Source organism: Mustela nivalis, assembly GCF_964662115.1.
Source record: "Mustela nivalis genome assembly, chromosome: 16".
NCBI classification, from domain to species: Eukaryota; Metazoa; Chordata; class Mammalia; order Carnivora; family Mustelidae; genus Mustela; species Mustela nivalis.
In genome coordinates this window covers 19871984-19892183 of record NC_139035.1, presented here as the reverse complement: position 1 = coordinate 19892183, position 20200 = coordinate 19871984, and the positions used below count along the sequence as shown (strand labels likewise).

The 20200-nt window shown below is 45.8% G+C and overlaps 1 protein-coding gene across 2 annotated transcripts in view; it reads right to left on the bottom strand.

The window, feature by feature from the left end:
• Nucleotides 1–13089, bottom strand: part of LOC309849910 (uncharacterized protein C1orf21) — a 224161-nt gene extending 211072 nt beyond the window's left edge. Inside the window, exon 1 of one of the 2 annotated variants that reach the window (XM_082702982.1) lies at nucleotides 11017–13089. In XM_082702982.1, the coding sequence (XP_082559108.1) occupies nucleotides 11017–11613 (597 nt within the window). In that variant the 5' untranslated portion in view covers nucleotides 11614–13089. The remainder of the gene's footprint in view (nucleotides 1–11016) is intronic. The other variant, XM_082702983.1, reaches the window with a different exon arrangement.
• Between the last annotated feature and the right edge of the window lie 7111 nt (nucleotides 13090–20200).

The window sequence follows — 20200 nt, the reverse complement described above, 5'->3', positions numbered from 1 at the left end:
TTGATTCGCAAATAAACCTCCACCAACAAAAACAATCATTCCCACTATGATGTAAGAGCAAAAGACTGGGAACAACCACATAGCCAAAGGAATAAAGTGTATATTTTATAAAGTGGTATGTTTATATAACTGGAGTCTCTGGAGTTGTAAAAAACAATGAAAAACTTTATATAGCTCCAGAGTGATCAGTGAAAAATAGTGTTAAATGCAAAATACAAGGTGCAGAACTATAATATTCTACCTTTTTCTCTAAGAGGAAGGAAATGAAGATGTTTGCATACATCATATAGAGAGCATATGTCACATAGATCACATATACACACACATACACAAACACGTGCCTACATACCTACATACATAGGTGTATTTTTCTAACCCTGTCCATCGAGCAATGACCAGCCCAGAGACAATGAGAACTCCTAACACCTGGACTATGGTCTCTAAATACCACTCACCACTAAAAATGATCTGCAGTAGAAGTACTAGGTAAGTCTGAAATATCTTGTAAACAAGAAAGTAAAAATACCATCAAAGACCACTACAGTCCTGTCAAGAGGATTCAGAAGCCAACTTAAAGAGTCTTCCACACGCCAAAGATAATTAGAGCTTTGAAAGAAGTAACTGCAAGGGATTGAAACACATATAATCTGTTAAAATCCACAAGTTCAGAATACTAAAAAAGAAAGAAAGAAAAAAACCCAACCTCTTTAGTCTTTTTTTGGAAGATGCTAGAAAATCAACACATTATTCTGAGTATTATTTAAGAAGAGAGAATAACACCAAGCACTAATTTTCCTATATAAGCTATACTGATGTGGTTCACTTCTTCTTGATAGTAAAACTCCAGCTAACAAATGCAGGACGGATGGCGGAATATCATCCTTGTACAAGCCTTACCGAAACACTGTATCTAAGCAATGACCATCAGTGGTTTTGGAAGGACCCGGAGGAAACTTTATAAGGAGAGACGGAGCTGACGACACCTAAATCCACTGATCAGACTTAACCTCAGAAAAGAAGAAACAGGAAGGCGCATGTGCCTCCTGACGTGTTGTCAGAGAAGGTACCTAACACTTCGTATGATGGACTCTTGCCAAACTGTCTGACCGAGCTTCCAGTGGAGATCAAACTACCGGCTTACAGGAAACACGAGAAACAGAAATAGTGAAGAACGCCAAGAGAGAAGATGCCATCAGCAAACTATAGAATGCGGGAAATCCCACAGAAAAATCCCTGTTTCTTCAATAAATAAACTGCCAGGAAAGAAGCAAAAGAGGGAAAAACAGTTTTCTGTAAATGAGGACAGATGCATCTTTCAGGTGTGAAAACTGTTTGAATCCTGAATGTAACAAATTAATCATTAGAAACAGTTATGGACCAATCAGGAAAACTTGCTTTCTGATTGGATATCTGATATTAAAGAATTATTGTTAAAAAATTTTTAGGCATGATAATAATAGTGTGGTTATCCTAAAAGAAAAAAAGTCCTATCATTTAGAAACATAACCTAGAATGCACGGATAAGATGACGTGTTGTCTGTGATTTGCTTCAGAAAGAACCAGTAGGGGAGGGGAAAGGAACAGGTGCATGTGGCAGGAAGGGGAGAGGAGTATGGAGAAAACAGAACTGGCCAAGCGCTGGTAATTAAAGGTCTGACTTTATCATCAGAGAGCTTGGGTTCCAGTCTTGGCACCACCACTTGAGGGCTACAAAACCTTGGTCAAGGTCCTAAAGACCCTTAGCCTCAGTTCTTCTTTATCAATAAGTAGAGGTAATGGTAGGAGGTTCCCCATAAGGCTGCTGCAAGCATTAAAGAAGATAATTCATGTAATGTACTTAGCACAGTGCCCAGGCACAGAGTAAGTGACACAAAACGAGTTGGGTTTCATTATTCTTACCATTAATTATGACCACTGTTGTTCAAGATCAGGAAGCTAGAGACAAAAGGTGGTAGAATTGGGATGAAATGTGCTGATTTCAAAGCCCTCCTTCGTTCCAGTGCATTAATATGCCTCCCCCACCCCTACCCTGAATCTCAGTGGAGACTGAAAACACGTAAAAATACTCTGTAGTAAGAGTCTCTTTTTCACAAGACAAGGCTTTGATGGCACTGCTACTCATGGCTTCTAGAATCAGACAGTGAGCCATCCTCTGTCACAGTGTCACAGCTTCACGTGTCTTTACTGTTCATGGTTCCTCATCTGGGAGCAAGTACACACTCTAGTATCCCAACCCCCTTAAGTCAATACGCACGCTTGTAAATCCACAGGGATTTGACACTGCACTAGTTCACTGTCCTCCCAAAATATGACCTCAAATATGTCATTTTTATGACATCAGATGCTGTTGTAAATCATCTGAAGCAAACCTCAGAATCCCAACATGTCAAACTCCCAGTGAGAGAACATCGAACTTTGCAGGCAGCACAAGCTAACAGAACACTACGGTGCTAAGTAGCTGCATCATGAGATCTCCTGAGGGTAAATAGTTCCACTTCTATTTAATAACAGAATTACAAATTCTGAGAAACCCTCTTCAATATTATTTTATTTCTTTGCTGGGCCATGCTGACCACAAGGCTGATTCGTGTCCCACCCTCCCTGCTTCCCTGACACCGGGCCTCGCTGCCCGGCTGCCCGGCCTCTCTGAGGGCCTGTACCGTTCCTTCTCTTTCACGGTCCCTTTTCCATCCACAGCCCTAAATGTCGGTGCTGCCTGGAACTCACTGCTCAGTTTTCTTGTGCTTACTCTCCCTGGGCAATCTCGCGCCAAACCACACAGCTTCAACGACCAAGTTTACAAAAATTCTCATCCATTCGTTCATTCATTCAACCCATTCACTTGCTCACCAAATACAGGCTAGGCCCCAGCTGTGCAGTAGCTGTCGTGGAGATACAAGAGAATTAAAAACAGAAAGAGTCCTACCCTCATGGACCTTACAGTTGGGGGGTAGAGGTGGGTAATCAATCAGTAGTTGAAGAATCACAAAAAATAAATTTGCAACTATGAGGGTAGTAAGTACGTACAGACAAGGTGTACGGTGTAGCTGGAAGAGAGAAAAGAGGGATCTAACCTCATCACGGAGGTTAAGGAACAAGTCCCTAAGGAATGCTGAGATCAAACCAGTAATTCTGCCCCAAATCTCTCTTCTGAAACCTAGACCAGAATTTCAGTGTAGCTCCATCAAAAAATTAAGCACCTAAAACTCAACACACTTCCCTCCCTTCCCTCCAGATGCATGGACTCCTCATCTCAGTGAAAGACAGACGAATCCATCCCCAATTTTGCAGTTCTCCTTTACCCCTTTCTTTGCCCTCCGGTCTCACTGAGCCCCACACATCCTGCTTCCTAAATTCCTTTCCTGCATGTCGGTCTTCCCCGTGTTCCGGCATTAATTCAGTCCCCATCAGCTCTCATCCAGTCAGGACCCGAGTTCCCTTGCTCTGACTCGGGTCTCTGTTCTCCTCCAGCCTCTTACCCACCCTTGAAAGGAACTGTCTGTCATGCAAACAACGTCTCTCCCCTGATTACAATCTTTCAGTGTCTCTGCCTGCTTGTATTTGGAGCAGTAACTCCAGACTGCTTACCACCAAGCCTTGCGTGGTTCCTCAGCCTCCTCTCCCACTGGGTTTCGGCACGTGTGTAAACTCCAGCCGTCAGGACCCACACCACATGGGCATCCGCCGCCTGAAATGCCGACCTTCATCTTCCCTTTGTCCATAAACTCCCTGATCCCCAACCACCAGTGTGTGAACTAGTCTATGAATCCACAGTCGCGTGAGAAAAATAACTTGGAAAGCCAACCTTAGCCGCCTCCCAATACTTTTAGAAATATAAATAATGCCCTCAGAGGACTCCTGCGTAGCTACTGTCATCCCAAACACCTCTTCCCCTGTGAAGCCTTCTAGGACTTCTTTATTTCAGGGAATCACATAATTTATTTCCCAAACTGGGAGACTTCTGAGGGCCAAGGGGGGTGGTATTAAGACCTGCTGAACACGAGGCACAGACCAGGGCTGTCCCAGGGAAACCAAGCTGCACAGTCAGCCTACTCTCGAGAAAACTGACTTCTTTCTTCCCTCAACTCCCAAAGCAGCGTCATTTACCACACATCATGTGTTTGCCTGTCAATTCACTCCCTTGCCTGAGAAGCCCACAAGGGCAAGGCCAGGCCTTTTTATCTGTCTCTCCAACATCTCTCAGTGCCAGGCACCGAGATGACACAAAGTGTCATCAACAAAAGTAAATGTTTGTTTAACAGATTATCTGAGTGAGTAAGAAAGATTAGATGCCTTAATCTTAGCCCAACAAAGGAATTTTAAAATTCCCATTATCTTTTCTCATCCCACTAGATACTTCCTCATTTGGTTAAAGAGAGTTTTAAATGGGAGCAAGGTCTTCACAGAGAAAAATTTTAAGCGTCAGACCAACCAAGAGCCACTTACTCAGCATAATACACCACCACCACCCTGCCCCCGGGGCATGAAGGAAGATCTTATCATTTGCTGGGGCTATAAAAAGTACATAACTGAAAATCAAAACTAATAGTGAAAGAAATAAACATCACGTAAGGGTTACAGGCATTCAGGGATGGCAAGGGAGGAGCCACTCTCATGGTTGGTGGGAAAAGGGTCAGCCTTCGGCTCAGGTCATGATCCCAGGGTCCTGGGATCGAGACCTGCACCAGGCTCCCTGCGCAGCGGGAAGCCTGCGTCTTCTTCTCCCACTCCCCCTGCTTGTGTTCCCTGTCTGGCTGTGTCTCTCACTCGGTCAAATAAATAAATAAAAATCTTTAAAAAAGAAAAGAAAATTAAGAAAGAAAAGGGTGAGAGACAGGATCCGAACCGAGACCTGAGATCCCCAGGCAGGGCAGGGGTGGGTGCTAGGGAAGCCACCAAGGCCAAGCGCAAGTTTTGTTTTGTTGCTGTGTCTAGACTGCCATAGATTCCTGGCACAGAAACCAGGACATCTGAATTCTCAGCAAATATTAAGGGACTCGAAGAAGTTCCTGGATTCTCATCTCCTTCATCAAAATAGTAATCCTATCTTTCTGGGACATAAAATGAGATATACGTTGCTTCTTCCTGAATAACCTTCTAACTGCAGGAACAGTTACAAAATTATTTTAGGTAAACTGCTTCTGGCAGGACTTTCCCATAGAACTGCTGAAGTCACCCCTTGGCATGTATCAACTATCTGTGTCTTTGAAAAGTTCTCTGCAAAACACTGCCCGGCAGGCTGCGGCTCTCCTTACGCCACACCTGGCCTTTCAATCTTCGCAGGACAGAAATCGTCGTGTCAACAGAGGGGTTCCTCTGTGCTGTAAACAACCACACACAGACCTTCCTTGTCAACCTAGGGTTCGGGGAGAGGCATTCAGGAATGGCTATGATACACACCAGCAGCTGTGATGATTGGTATAAAAAAGATCCCCAAACTCCAGAGAAGACTAAACTTCTCATGACCTCTGCCCTGTCCAGCTCAGCTGGGGAAAACCTGAAGTCACCAAGTGAGGTGTCCGAATAAGGGGTTTGGTTTGCCAACGAACCAGAACTACTATGGTATCCACTGCGCTCAAATAAAGCATAGTCCCATCAAAGAAAGGGAATTCTTACTTAAAAACCATTTGCTCTGCTCTGCTTTAAAGCACCTTCTTCCAAAAGCCCGGGAGCACTCAGGATATTGCATAACTAGCACTGGATCTACTTGTGAAGTACAATTTTATAAAAAGACCAACCCAAGTATGTATATAATGAGTCAATAGGATATGTTTTTCCAGTTGTCCCCATTAATACTTTTTCTCCCACTGACTCTCTACTGATGGGGCTGACCTAGGCTACAAACTTACAGGGCAAAATTAGGTCCTATTAGCTAACAAGCTAATAATATTAGCTAAAGAATTCTTACTTGGCATTAATAGGTCCTGTAGGCTTATAACGTTTTCATGGAGAGCAGTAAAACCATAACAAATGAGGGAAAAAATTTGGTTCAACTTACAGTAATATTTATTTCACCAAAGGAGAAAAAAAATAAGGTAATGAAGATGGCATTAAATAAGCCATTCTATTTCTGTCATTAGTAGATTTTGGCATACGGCAAAGCCTTTCAATGGTGCCATTACAAAAATCTCTGAAATGCTTTTCAAGATTTATTGTCCAAATCTTTAAAAATAACAATAATCATGGAGATGTTCCTTTATTATCCAACACAGGATGTAACAGCTAAGTGAAGAAGCAAAGTACTTCAGCTGTCACTACTACATGCCTCAAGAACCTTAAAAAATCCAAAATACAGGGAAGTCCAAAGTGAAAACAAAGGCAAAGAAGATCCCTAAACTCACAGGAGCTCTAATCCCATTTTTCTACAAGGCACAAAGCATGTGGACTTGAACTCATGATTGCTATAAATGCATCTGCTAAGTAGCAGGAGTCTGTGAAACAGGCACAGGCAGGTCCGTGCTAGAAGATCTAAAGGTTTGACAGAAAGAAGTAGGCGGGAGTAATAAGGGGGTGTGGGGCAAGTAGGGCAAGGTATAGGGGCCCTGAGGGCAGAAGGAAGAAGTTCCCCAGAAGCCAGAAGGCTATACTTGGCCAGGAGGTGGGCGGAGTCCAGGAGAAAGGGGGCCTTGGAGAGGAGGTTGAATATTGGACAAGATTATTCAAACATAAAATACCCAAGTCCTGCCGGCAAAAGTAAGGTGGAGGGGTAAGAAGCAGGAGGCTCTATGGGTGAGAATCTGTGGGACAGAAAGCCACGTTAAAGCTCCAGGAAGGACTAGAGGGTGAAAGGGACATTTGGCAAAGGAATAAAGTTAAAAACAGCCTGGAGAGAGAGAACGGATATAGGGGCAGAGCCACGGGAACGCCAGGAGCCTGGTGAGCTAGCTCCCTGCATGAGATCGGTCTCCACTCTCCCCACATTAAGTGATTTTAGAGGGAGTAGCCGTGACTATCGATTACTGCCTCCCTTGGGAAAACCTAATAATCCAAGAGCTGGGGCTACCTGAACCTCCCCAGGCCCCTCTCTCCAACAACTTGATCCAGGCTCATTCTGGGATTCCAGCATGGGACACCCGAGTGCTAGGGCTGCAGCACCAAGTTCAGTAAGACGAGGGACATGAGTTCTCTGGAAACCATAAAGTGCCGTACCCATATGAGGAATCGTTACTCACGGAACCCCCTGGACTAAAAAGATAAAGACCAAAGTCATAAATCAACACTCATGAGTGAAAAAATACTCGTCAAAGACGGATACTACATATAATCCCAATCAAGATTCCCCCAGGTAGAAATTCCAGTAATTTCAGGGGACGTTATGCCTCGTATGTTTACTTGACTGCCCAGTATCCTTCAACAATTAAAAACGCTATCCAACCCTCGAGCCTGGGTGGCTCAGTGGGTTAATTAAGCCTCTGCTTTCAGCTCAGGTCATGATCTCAGGCTCCTGGGATCAAGTCCTGCATCGGGCTCCCTGCTCAGCAGAGAGCCTGCTTCCCCCTCTCTGTCTGCCTGCCTCTCTGCCTACTTGTGATCTCTCTCTGTGTGTCAAATAAATAAATAAAGTCTTTTAAAAAACAAACAACCTTATCCCAGGCAGAATATGGAGCTCTTAATAAGCTATCGTACTGACTTACTGAAATGGAAGTCCGTAGCTAATGTATTTCCAAGGAGTTTTTTTTCTGACACATTACAGACCTTAACTAATTAGGTTAATTCAATTCACTCGCTCACTGAGTAACTTCCAAGTACAAGGTAGTGTGCGGGCTTCTGCAGGGCTTGCAAAGATGACCCAAACCACTTGCCTTCTAGTGGCCTGGCCAATTCATCTTCTCAGTTTCTATCGTAGATCGGAGGGGAGCTACCTCCCCTTTCCACAAGTGGAGACAGAAGGCAGTCTTTACATTCTGTGCCTGGCCTACAACCCAGGAAATACATTTTCCAGGAACACATTTCATTGCAAAAAATAAAAAAAGTCAAGGAACTTCTTAATGCCTGCTGACGGAGGATGCTGTTGGGTGATCATTTCTGTGTTCTTCCTAGCCCAGCTTACATCCAACCACTCTTGTCATGATTGCATAACCACAGCATGTCAAGTTGTTTCTTGTTGCAACTGTAACTTGTAAAATTAAACTTCAGAACTGAGATAGGCAAGCTAAATAATTGCCTACTTTAAAAATATGTATATGTGTAATTTGCATGCCACTTTAGATAAGCCCTTGAATTATGAGCTCTTAAAGTCACAACTGTCCCCAATTTCTAAAATAGTTTCAATGTTGCAATTCCCCCTGCAGACAGGCCCTATCCCTGCCTTCTCCGTGGTCTAAGCAATATGTTATACTAGCCTAGTGCAATCTGCTTTTCGTGTTTTAACAAGAACTTAATTAATCACCACATTTACTTCTCCCATGCTTTGGAACTTCTGACATTCCAAAGGAGGATCATAAAACGGCCCAAAATGCACTTGTGTGTGCCTCAGGTAGCACCAAGTGGTACTGATAAGTTCAAGGGAAGCTGGGGTTACTTATCACACTTAGGATCCCCCCACCACCCCCACGTGATTGAGCCCCTGCCCTCTCCTGCCTCTCCTGACCTCACGGGAGATGCCATGACACTCCCTCTCTCAATCTGGGCTGTCTCACTCTGTGAGAAAAAACAACCAGTAGAAAGGGGGCTGGCCGGGAAGAGCCTGGAGCAAGCCACTAGAAATGTAACAGTCAAGGCTCGCCTGATGGACAATTCCACACAATGCTGAGGCACCATCTGCCTGGAGAGATACTCATAATCGGGCAAACCACCTTCCTCCTTGGTAGGATTTTTAATCAGGCACAGCAAGTAGTACCAATTAACGACCAAGCTCTTGATTTGCATCCTGTGATTCTTCAAGAAGCTCCAACCACTTCAAACAGTGGCCTATTAATTCCCAAAAATCCACATGAGATGACAAAATGAGACAAGGAGAAAGGGGTGACAGATAAATTACTATCCAAGAAAACAAAATAATCAGTTCTCTCCAAAGAGTTAAAATGAGTCAGTGCTGCAGAGGGAGGCTAGAACCTCAGGGTTCTTCCAGGATGACTTTTAACGATGAATAAAAGACCTCCACACCAACCAAGGCCATTTTTCTGGAGAACTATGATCCAAGGGAGATAAGCCTGACCAGCCTGACCAGAGCAGCCCCACTTCTCCTAGGGCATTGGCTCATCCAAGAGCTAAGTTTGCTGGGTTTGGCTGCTTTGCCCAGTGGCTCTCCAGAACTGTTCTCTGAACCCTGTCTGCCTAGCTGGAAACCTGAGGGGAGGTGACATTTCAATGCTGCATTTTGTGTTCAGCGAATAAGTGCTGGTCCCAGTAATGGTTTAATGCAGTTAAATACACTCAGACGTCCCATCACCAACACTTCCCACTTCACAAGGGGTAAAACCAAAATAGCTGATCGTGTCTAAATTAATTTCTATGTCCGTTCAACTGTATTTCCAGAGAGCCAACACACAACATGTTCTATTGGTCCTACCCTTGCGCTCTAGAAGTATGAAAAAGGGGGGGACCCCCCAAACTGAGCATCTTGGACTGAAAAACCCTTCAAAAACATCATCTTCTCCCCACCCCCACCACCACTCCCAGAAGAGCTAAATAGCCCAGACCCACACTACCCGTGATTTTCTTCTACCTTGGTACATTCCAACTCTACTAAACTAAAAGGTTATTATTGGGTGAAAGGTGAGTCTACCCCTTTGAATAGAGAGGTTTTCATAACATCTCTCTGTGTAAAGAACATGCCACTTCCCCAAACAGTCCATACTGTTTCCTTTAAAAAAAAAAAAAAGTGTTTCATGCCATCTATGGTGCGTCAGCCCCCTCCCAACGTCTGAGTCAGAGCGTGTGAGTGTCCAACCAAGGTTCTGGATGATCAGGGTGCATCACTTTCGAGTTACTCCAACAGCTGAACTTATTATGGCTCTCTTCCAGCCACACACAACATAAGCACCATCTATTTTAAAACAAATTTCCTAACCCACATGCGATGGAAGATACCTCATAGGGAGATAGGTTTCCTCCTGAAACAAACCACTACTATCCCCAACTGTATTTGTCATCACTCACGATTAAGGCATGTTTTTGGGGTATGTATTTTTATCTTTGACCATGTAACTCCTGGAGCAAAAGAAAGCCTCCTCAAATGTGACCCTGGTGCCTGAGCCAATTCAGAGCTTTAGAAGAGGAATGAATGGGAGATGAGAGCCCTTAAGCCCAGGGACTTCTCTCACACAAACAGTAAGGGAGGGGGGGATCCCTCCGTGGCGGGAGGAGGCAGGGTGGATGATTGGGAAGGACATCAGCAGCAGAGCAAAGGCAGCCCTGGCGGCCGCACTTCGCGAACTGCCTGCAGAGGGGAGTGAGATCTTCTCCGTGTACAATACCCAAGCACCCTGTGCTGCCTCGCATGGGCACGAATAATAAACACGCCGAGGTGAGCAGACAGATGCACCGAGACCAGCCACCCCAAAAGGTCAAAACTTCAGAAATCCCGGGGATCCCAGCACCCACCCAAACACATCAATCAGTCGGAGCGGGAGAAGGGACTCGGAGACTTAACACAGGATTCTGAATTTTGTTGTTTCCTTCTGGATCTGGCTTGCAAAGTACGGTGGCTACATGCACTGCTCGAGAGGAGCAGGCAGGCTGAGGGCGGCGGGGGGGTGGGGGTGGGAAGGGAGGGGTGTCTCACACCAGCCACCCAGGCCTCAATGTGACGAAAGTCGTCAGCAGCCCCAACCGCATCCCAGCCCCTCCGCCCCGGCGAGCAGACGCCCCCACCCCAGCTTCCGTCCCCCCACTAGCAGCAGCAGCCCCGGGCCGCGCCGCGCGCCGGCAGCGCCACCACCGCGGCTCGCATCCCTTCCGCGCGGCAGACTCCCCGCAGGCCTCCCTCCCAGCCCACCCGGGCTCGCCGGGGAGCCGAGCCGCGGGCCGCGCCGCCCGCACCCCCCGCCCGAGGCCGGCGGGGGCCACGCTTACCTTGGGCGCTCGCGGGGGGGCTGAAGGTGGCAAGCCTCCCGCCCCCCGCCCCTTTCCTCCTCGCCTTTTCTCTTCCTCCCTCCTCTCCTCTTCCTTTGCCTCCCCACAGTGAGTCCGGGTGTCCCCCTCCTCCCCGCCGCTCCGAGTAGACGCCGAGAACCCCGGAGCCCGGGCCGCGTGCGTGCGTGCGGGAGGCGACGGCGCGCGGCCAGCTCTCCAGTAACTGAGCGCGGCGCGCAGCTCCCAACTAAAGTGTGAAAGAAGCGGCGGCCGCGGGGCCGCGGCGCGGAACGTCCCCCCGGGAGTGGGCAGGGAGCGAGCGGGAGCGGGCTGGGAGCGAGCGAGGGAGGGGACCGCCGGGGAGGGGCGGAGGGAGGGAGGGGCCCTCCTCGCCCAGTCACTCACTCGAGGGGCGGGGGCAGCCGGCCACGCCCCCCGTCGCCGGCCCGTCCCCGCTCCCCGCTCCGCGAGCGGCCCGCCGCCCTGCCCCGGGGAGGGGCTGCCGAGGCCGCCCGGCTGCGGAGCCCCGGGAGGACCGCTTCGGGCGAGCGGGCGCTGGAGCCTGCGGGGAGGGAAAGAGGGCGCCGCGGGGCACATATGTGCGCGTCTGTGCGTGTGTGTGTGTGTGTGTGTCTGTGCGTGTGTGTGTGTGCGCGCGCGCGCGTGTGCCACGAGCCCGCGGGCCGGCGGGAGGGGAGACCCCGGCCGGAAAGCTGCGTGCGGGCCCTGTCACCCGGGGGCAGGCGAGGGTGCAGCGGGGCCGCTTCGGGACCGGAGTGCCCAGCTCTGCGGTAGACCCGGCCAGCCTCTGGGCCCTGCCGCGGGGCTGCGCCCGCTGGGAGCGGACGGAGGGAAGGCCGGGCACCCTCGGCGCGCCGCGCGGCCCCTCCCCTCCCCGGCTGGATGGCCGCAGCGCCGCGGCTCCCGCCCGGCACCGAACCGCCTCCCAGGTGCCCTGGAGCGGCGGCGCCTTCCCCCTGAATGAAGGCCGGGCCCCCCGGCGGCAGCGGCCCCGCGGAACAGAGCGCGGTGCGCCTCCGGCCCTGGCGGCTGACTTCGCGCCCTGCTTCCCCTCCCCGCCCTTCCCGGGCTCCGGGGACTAAGGGCGGAGGCCGCGTGGGCTGGGCGCGTCTGGGATGGTTAAGGGTCCAGAAAGATCGCCGTTCAGTTTTCTGTGGGCACTCACAAGAGGCCGCCCAATTTACCCCCCTTTGGGAGAAGGTATTTGTTTCCCTCTTCTCGGTCGTCTTGGGTGTTCCGTGCGAGCACCGGATTGATCTTTCCACATCGACAGCGGTCGGACGTCTTTTGTGCGGCTTCCCCGCGCTTCGCTGCTGCGGCATTGCCCCAGACGCGTGAGGAATGCCAGGCCTCCGGAGCGAGGGACCCCCAAGAAAACAATAGGGGCAAAAGATACCCCCCCCCCGGGTCTCGCGGATTACACACAGACCGAACCGTGTCTCACTCTCCACCAAGATGAAGTTGGAGAATGGAAAAGGACACGTCAGAGCCGTGACAGTGATGAGACACTTAATTGAAAAGCAAATGCATAATTTAGTGTAATGAAATGAGTTAATAACCACCCATCATGGCTGGGAAAGTCAGGCTTTTGCGGGGAGGAAATGGTTTTCCGGTGCTTTTTCGTTCTCGATTTAAAAGGGTGGTATCACGTTGTTTGTGAAAATCAACTTGTGTTCTGTTTTTTAAATTACCCATATTCTAGTTCATTTTTTCTCCTTGGAACCAGAGCTCTCTGTAATCTGAAGAGGAACGGTTAAATTGGGAGAGGAGGCAAATTAGAATTCCAGTCAGGCACTGCCAGCCACCATCTCTGTGACCCTAGGCAATCGGTTTCATTTCTGTCAGCCTTCCTTTCCTCAGCTGTAAAATGGGATTGATGATACTGGCTCCCACCTCTTAGGCTTGTTGTGAAAGTAAAAGGAAAATAAAATGAGGAGCCAATGTGTGTAAAACACTTTGTGTAATGACACATGGTAAGAGCTCGCTGAATGTGAGCTGTTATTTCAGACATATAGTTTAACCCCAAATTTGGTAAACTTTTTTTTTTTTAAATCTTTGCATTCCTTCTTAAATTGGGGGAGGGATCCATCTGCTGGGTTTATGCAAATGTAGTCAGCCCCTCTTTGGGGTTTTTAGGCCATGCCTAAAGCCTCCTATGCTGAAATGAAAGAAATCTATGATGACTAAGATGTGCGTGCGTTTGTCTATTTAAAAGGATCCTTAAGAGTAACAAGCTTTTGTCTCCCTCCCCACCCCACTTCCCTCATGTACACAGACCACCCTGAATAGACCAACTCTGTAAATGTTGACCTGTGTTGAGTTCTATCCCTTCAGGCCTCAGAACGGGGACTGACTGTAGATCATTGAGGACAATGCAATGTTGGCCTCCTTTGACTTGGTCTCCTCAGAGCTAACAGAAGGCCACAAGCAAGCACGTCATACATGTATAAATTGAGTACAGCATCTGTCCTATGAGCTTTTAGAGCAAGTTTTAAATTATTCAAAGGAATACATGTTCATTGTAGAAAATTTAGAAATTTTGGAAACTCAGTCAAGTATGAAGAAAAGAAAAATCACTATAATCTTGTCATTCAGCGAGAAACCGTCAATAAGTGCTTCAAGTATATTCATTTTTCCTTTCATTTATTTCATTATTATTTCATCAGCAAACACTTCTTAAGGACCCATACAACTTCTAGGGCAGAGAACAGGTTGTATGCTGTTAAGGAAGTGTTTGTTTCTCAAAAGACACTACTTAGAAGTAACATATATGGTACTGAAGTTCTCAGCATGGTCTGCAAGCAGTCCATGGAGTGGATCTGGATCTGTAATTAAACGATAGTGTTGACCAGAAACAATCCAGGTTTTCTAGGACTGGAAGCACAATTTGGGGAGCCAAATCTTCTAGTTAAGGAAGACAAAACAACTTGGAAGTGTTCTTGTAAAATGAGGGGTCTTGAAACTTAAGCCCCTTTTAGCTTTTTAGTAAACCGTCCTTGGTGCTGTAATTTTTGTAGAAATTAACTGCTTTGATAAACATTGTTTCAATGACAAAAAAATCATTCTTCATTTCACTTGGGATCCCAGGAACACCTCTCCATCTCTCCTCCCCAACACATGTGGAAGACACAAAGGGCGGAGACTCTCACACACACACACGCACACACACACTTTCTTGCACATGGTCGTGGAAGAGACAGTTGGACCATGGGGGCTTTGTCAAGGACTGCAGAAGAGAAGACCACAGGAGGAAGGGAAGGGATAGACAGGAGGGGCACTAAGGAGCTGGAGAGGCAGGGATCCAGCACAAACCATACAAATCTGGTTTGCACTAGCTAAATCTACTAGATATGTTATCAGAGAATAATCTCTTTAACTATTCATAATTATTAAGATAACTCTAAATATATAAAATAACAAAAAACATGATTGGGCACCTGGGTGGCTCAGTGGGTTAAGCCGCTGCCTTCGGCTCAGGTCATGATCTCAGGGTCCTGGGATCAAGCCCCGCATCCGGCTCTCTGCTCAGCAGGGAGCCTGCTTCCTCCTCTCTCTCTCTCTGCCTGCCTCTCTGCCTACTTGTGATCTCTATCTGTCAAATAAATAAATAAAATCTTAAAAAAAAAAAAAGAAAGAAAAGAAATACTTAAAAAAAAAATGAAAAACATGATTATCCCCTCTGGTTACAAGCAATAAAACCATCACCTCTTTGCCCTTCCCACCCCAGCAGAATCTCTTAATTCCGTAAACGGCTCCATGATTTTCGAAGAAAAATGATATCCTTTATGCTCAGAAAATTTGCATTTTTAAACTTCAAAGTTTACTCTTTTTTTTTTTAAAGATTTTATTTATTTATTTATTTGACAGACCGAGATCACATAGGCAGAGAGGCAGGCAGAGAGAGAGGAGGAGACAGGCTCCCCCGCAAGCAGGGAGCCTGATGCGGGACTCGATCCAAAGACTCTGGGATCATGACCCAAGCCGAAGGCAGAGGCTTTAACCCACTGAGCCACCCAGGTGCCCCCGAAGTCTACTCTTAAAATTAATTTTATTCCTAAAGCTTTGACTTATAAAATAGTTGGCACTATAGGATCATTCATAACAAATAAGTTTGAATGTTTTGTTTCTTATTTTTTCTTTTAAGTTGATTCAGTGTTTGTATCCATTCCCCTACCCCCAGCCCCTGCCAAATTCCTAGGTGGAAGCCCTAAACCCAGTGTCAATGCTATTAGGAGGTAGAACTTTAGGAGATGAGGTCACAAGGGTGGGGTCCTCATGATGAGATTAGCACCCTTAATAAGGAGAGAATACACAAAGAACTCTTTCCTACCCCCACCCAACCCACGACACAGCCATCTGGAAATGGAAGCCAGGAAAAGGGCCATCACCAAGAACTTGACTGTGCTGGTAACTTGATCTCATACTTCAGCCTCCAGGACTGTGAGAAATAAACATCTGTAGTTTATTTACTTTTTTTAAAGCTTTTTGTGGGTTTTTTTTTTTTTTTAAGTTTTATTTGTTAGAGAGAGAGCGCGCGCGCGCGGGCGTGCACAAGCAGGCAGAGTGGCAGGCAGAGGCAGAGGGAAAAGCAGGCTCCCCGCTGAGCAAGGAGACCCATGCAGGACTCAATCACAGGACCCTGGGATCATGCACAACCTGAGCTGAAGGCAGATTCTTTGAGACACCCAGGTGTCCCAAACATCTATAGTTTAAGTCACCCAGTCTGTGGTATTTTGTTAGAGCAGCCCAAGCAAGGACAGGTAGGTTCCCTTCCCTATTGATGATAAAAAGGAACCCAAGGCAAATGCAGGTGGATTGAAAAAAAAGTAGTAAATGGTACAAAAGCCACCTCCTACAATATCTCAGATTGATCGACATGAATTCATTTTACTTGATTTGTTTTTAAAAGGTACTAATCAGGTTAATTTTTCTGAATGTTAAATGTAGCTTTGGCAGGATTATTCAAAAACAAGCGATCCTAAAATAACTACTACTCTGAAATGTGCTTTCTTTGCATTTGCTCCATGCAGTAACAGCTAGCCCTGATTGTCAGCTGTGTATTAACCCGGCATCATGTGATTCATAATGTGTGTGTCCAGTAACTCACTTCATCTTCGCCAACAATGCAATCAGATAGACACTACTGTTCTCATCATTCCCACGCAGATGTGGAAATGGGAACACAGAGGGGTAATGTAATGAGAGCAAGGCCAAGTGGTAAAGCCAAGATTACTTCTCACTAGTCAGATGCCAGAACCCACTCTCTATTGGAAATATATTTTCTCTTCTATCTCCTCCACTTTTTTGCTTCTATTTTTCCCATCCTTCAAGGGGAGGCCCCAAGTCTAAGTCCTAAAGGGACGTCTATCTGAGCAACACCAGCCTTGGAGTCTCTGAACTTTTATGCAGCCATAGTCTTCCTCCTTTGCTGAAATTTTATAACCTGATGCTGTTGGGGACTTTCCACATCTTTTATGTTAACTCCACCATCAAGACCAGTAGCTAGTGGTTTGAGAACTAGATAGTTGTGTGTGTTTGAGTATTTAAATCTGCCTTTGGGGAGGGACTATAATGCACAGGCAGGAAAAGCACCCAACAAACATTTGTGGATTGAGGGTTGTTTATGCGCAGGTATGTTTATACTGGTTAATTTCAGTGACACCACACAGCCCCTTCTGAATGGTTGGGACTACATCAGAGCAGGTAGCTTAAAGTCAGTGCTAACAACTTGCTAATGGTTCTAATTGGTCTCTCAATGATGTGTGAATTAGTCTGAGTAACTTGCTTTTCTGGATCTGAAAAATTATGACTCTGACTTACATCAGTTTATTTCTTCCTTGGGTTTCACCCTAGGGTCTGAATTTTCTTTTATCTCACTTTCCAAATCTGGGTAGATAGCAGATGAAAACCTGTAACAGTCGCTTGAGGCAGGGAGTGTTAAGAACCCATAACCTAGAAGTGAGATTCGGCTCCAGGCAAAAAAGTAAGAATGCAGGAGGGTGGGGATCTCAGAGGCTCAGGGGGGGTCAGCCGGCCCCCAGGCTATGTGCTACTTCTCCTCATTTCACAAGCCTTGTCCAGATATTACAAGATAGCTTTCCAGCATGGAGCCCCTTTTTCCAGGTCAACAATAGCTGTGCCACTGTGGGTGTAACAGATGAATCCCTAGACATTCAAGGCATCAGTTCTTACTGGTATCAGCTTGGCGTACCGTCCTGCTTCCAGCCTGCAATGTGTTCATGGTAATTGTTATTTCACGGTTGGTCTTGTCTGTCCAGTAGATTATAAACTCTGCTGGAAGAGGAGGTCTTGCTCTCTAAATTTCTCCATCAGGCACACAAAGCCTTCCATAATTTGGGTCCTGCCTACCTGTGAAGATTAAGTCCTAGTTCCAGGTGCTAACTGGAGAGATGGCCCAGCTACTTGGCCGATTTGCTGGTTCCCATTCATCTTCTACTATTTCTACCCTAACACCCTTGCACTGTTGTTCCCTCTGTGTAGACTACTCAAACCTCAATATATTTCAAGAGCTCGCCTGTCAGCCAACCCTACTCTTTCTCTGCTATTCACTAGCTCTGTGGTTACAGGGCAGCCACCTTGACCTCTCTGAGATCAGGTTCCTGAGGTTTGAGCCTCAGGATCCTCATTTGCAACAAGGGACCATACTCTATATACAGAGAATTAAAAATAAAGGCATGGCATTCTGTGCATTTAAAGCACAGATATGGAAGCTTTATAAATGGCTATCATAATCTCTTGTTCTTTACGGTCTGACTTAAATGTCTTTTGTTCTGAGAAGCCTTCCAAAATCCCCCTCGTCAGAACTGAACTCTTCCTCCCCAAGCTCCTCTTGAAGTTTTGGGCTTCTTTAAATAGCCTTTGAGATTTGGTTTATTTGTTGTAGTAGTTAACCGATTCTGACTAATACATGGCAGGCATGTATTTTGTAAATTGCACGATTCAGTTGTTTATCACATGACTGTGTAACCATCAGCACTGTTCCATTCTGGAACATTTTTATCACCTCAAAGAACAGGAGGGTTTCAATTTTTCCACATCTTCACAGTCACTTGTTAATACCTGTCCTTTTTGTTGTAGCTGTCTCGTGGGTGTGAAGTGGTATCTCATTGTGGTTTGGGTTTGCATTTCCTTAATGACTAATAGTGTTGAACACCTTTTCATGAGCTCTGTTGAAGTTTGCTTATAATTTTGTGATGGCAGTTATTAGGGCCAGCACTTGGATACTCTTCATATCTCCTATAACCCTTTACTTACAGCTTTGTAAATTGTGGGACTCAAGATGTGTTTATCAAATGAGTTGTTTATTGCTGATATCACCCACGAGGTATCCTGATGTGAACTGACTATAGGAGAGAAGAGTGAGAACAAAGAAAGTATGGCGAAAAGATTAGAGCAAAATATCAAAGAATATGATGCCTATTATTCTGAGGGTAAACAAATTATATGTTGAATAATGCTTTACAGCTATTAAAGATATCCTGATAGTTCTACCAGCTGATCTGCTTTCACTGTATTTTTTTCCCTTGATTACTTGGGCGGCTTCAATAAGGAGGTATTATATACAAATTGACGCTTTAGTTTTAAGTGAGAAAAAAAAAAAGAACTAAACTGGAAAATGTAATTTTCAACCGATGATGATAATTGGAGCACAAGGGCTTTTTATTCCTTCATGTTCCTGCAAGGTAATTTTAATTATTTAAAGATTTTATTTATTTGACAGAAAGAGACCCAGCCAGAGAGGGAAACACAAGCAGGGGGAGTGGGAGATGGAGAAGCAGGCTTCCCACCCAGCAGGGAGCCCGATACAGGTCTGGATCCCAGGACCCTGGGATCATGACCTAAGCGGAAGGCAGATGCCTAACAACTGAGCTGCCCAGGCACCCCAGTCTTCAAAGTAATTTTAAAAACAGGAGCAAACCTGTAACACAATTGAAGTGCTACCACATTCTAGAAAATCTAAAAAATATTTGTTAGATACTTTCTTTAAATAAAGTGAGACTCATTTGAAAGAAAAGAAAAAAAGGCAACCTTTAATTCATGAAATGCAAAAGCAAGACCCAAAGAGTGAGAAAAAGGAGTTTGCAGGGGAGTCTCACTGCCACCCATGCTGGAAAGCCTGGAGCTACAGTAGCCAGGGAGGAGCACATGGATCCCTAAAGAATCTCTCTGAGATTCAACCAACAGCAATACTCAGAGTTATATCCCACGACAGCAGTCAGGACTAGCTGCTAAGGGGGACTGTTGGACAAAGGGCCCACCATAGCTAACAGTGAACTACCTCACAGCCACTCCCCAGGGTTACCTCACTGCCCTGGAGATCTGTTGAAGTTTCATGTCTACCTCCTCAAGCTACTGAGCTGATGTGCACTAGTCCCTTCTTCCAGCATGCACATGGTGTTTCAGTGAGGCTGTAATTTTTGGTTGTAAGAAATAGAGGCTTAGTTATATCAGCCTGAGTCAGGGGGACCAGGGAGAATTACTCTAAAACGTCATGGAAAACAGAGCTGTTCAGGAAATTCAAGAACAAGAATACTAGAATGACAGGAGCTCGTGGACATCTGTGTAAAGATGTGACCCCACGTAAGTTTCTACCTGTCTGTCCCACTATAAAAAATGATAATGCTTCCTAAACATCCTTAACACCAGAAAAAACATTTCTTTTTCCTTTCCTTTCCTTCTTCTTTCTTTCTTTCTTTCTTTCTTTCTTTCTTTCTTTCTTTCTTTCTTTCTTTCTTTTTGTAACTGTATGTTATGATGGATGTTACCTAAAGATATTGTGGTAATTATTTCACAATGGATGTAATTCAACATTATTTTGTCCTCCTTAAACTTATACAGTGCTGAATGTCAATTATGTCTCAATAAAACTGGGGGAAAGAGAAGAAATATAACACCAGTGAATGAGAAAGGTATTAGTATTGATATATCAGATGAACTCTAATTCATATATACATCATTTGCAAGTTTAAATATTTTATTATTAGTGAAACTTTACTTTGCAACACATCATACAATAGTTCACAGTGACTGAGATTCACCGTACTGGACAAAAAAGAAATGCCCATACATTTACCAAAGTAGAAAAATGTATAGGCCACATTCTGATGACAGTGAAATTAAAACTAGAAATGAATAAAAATGA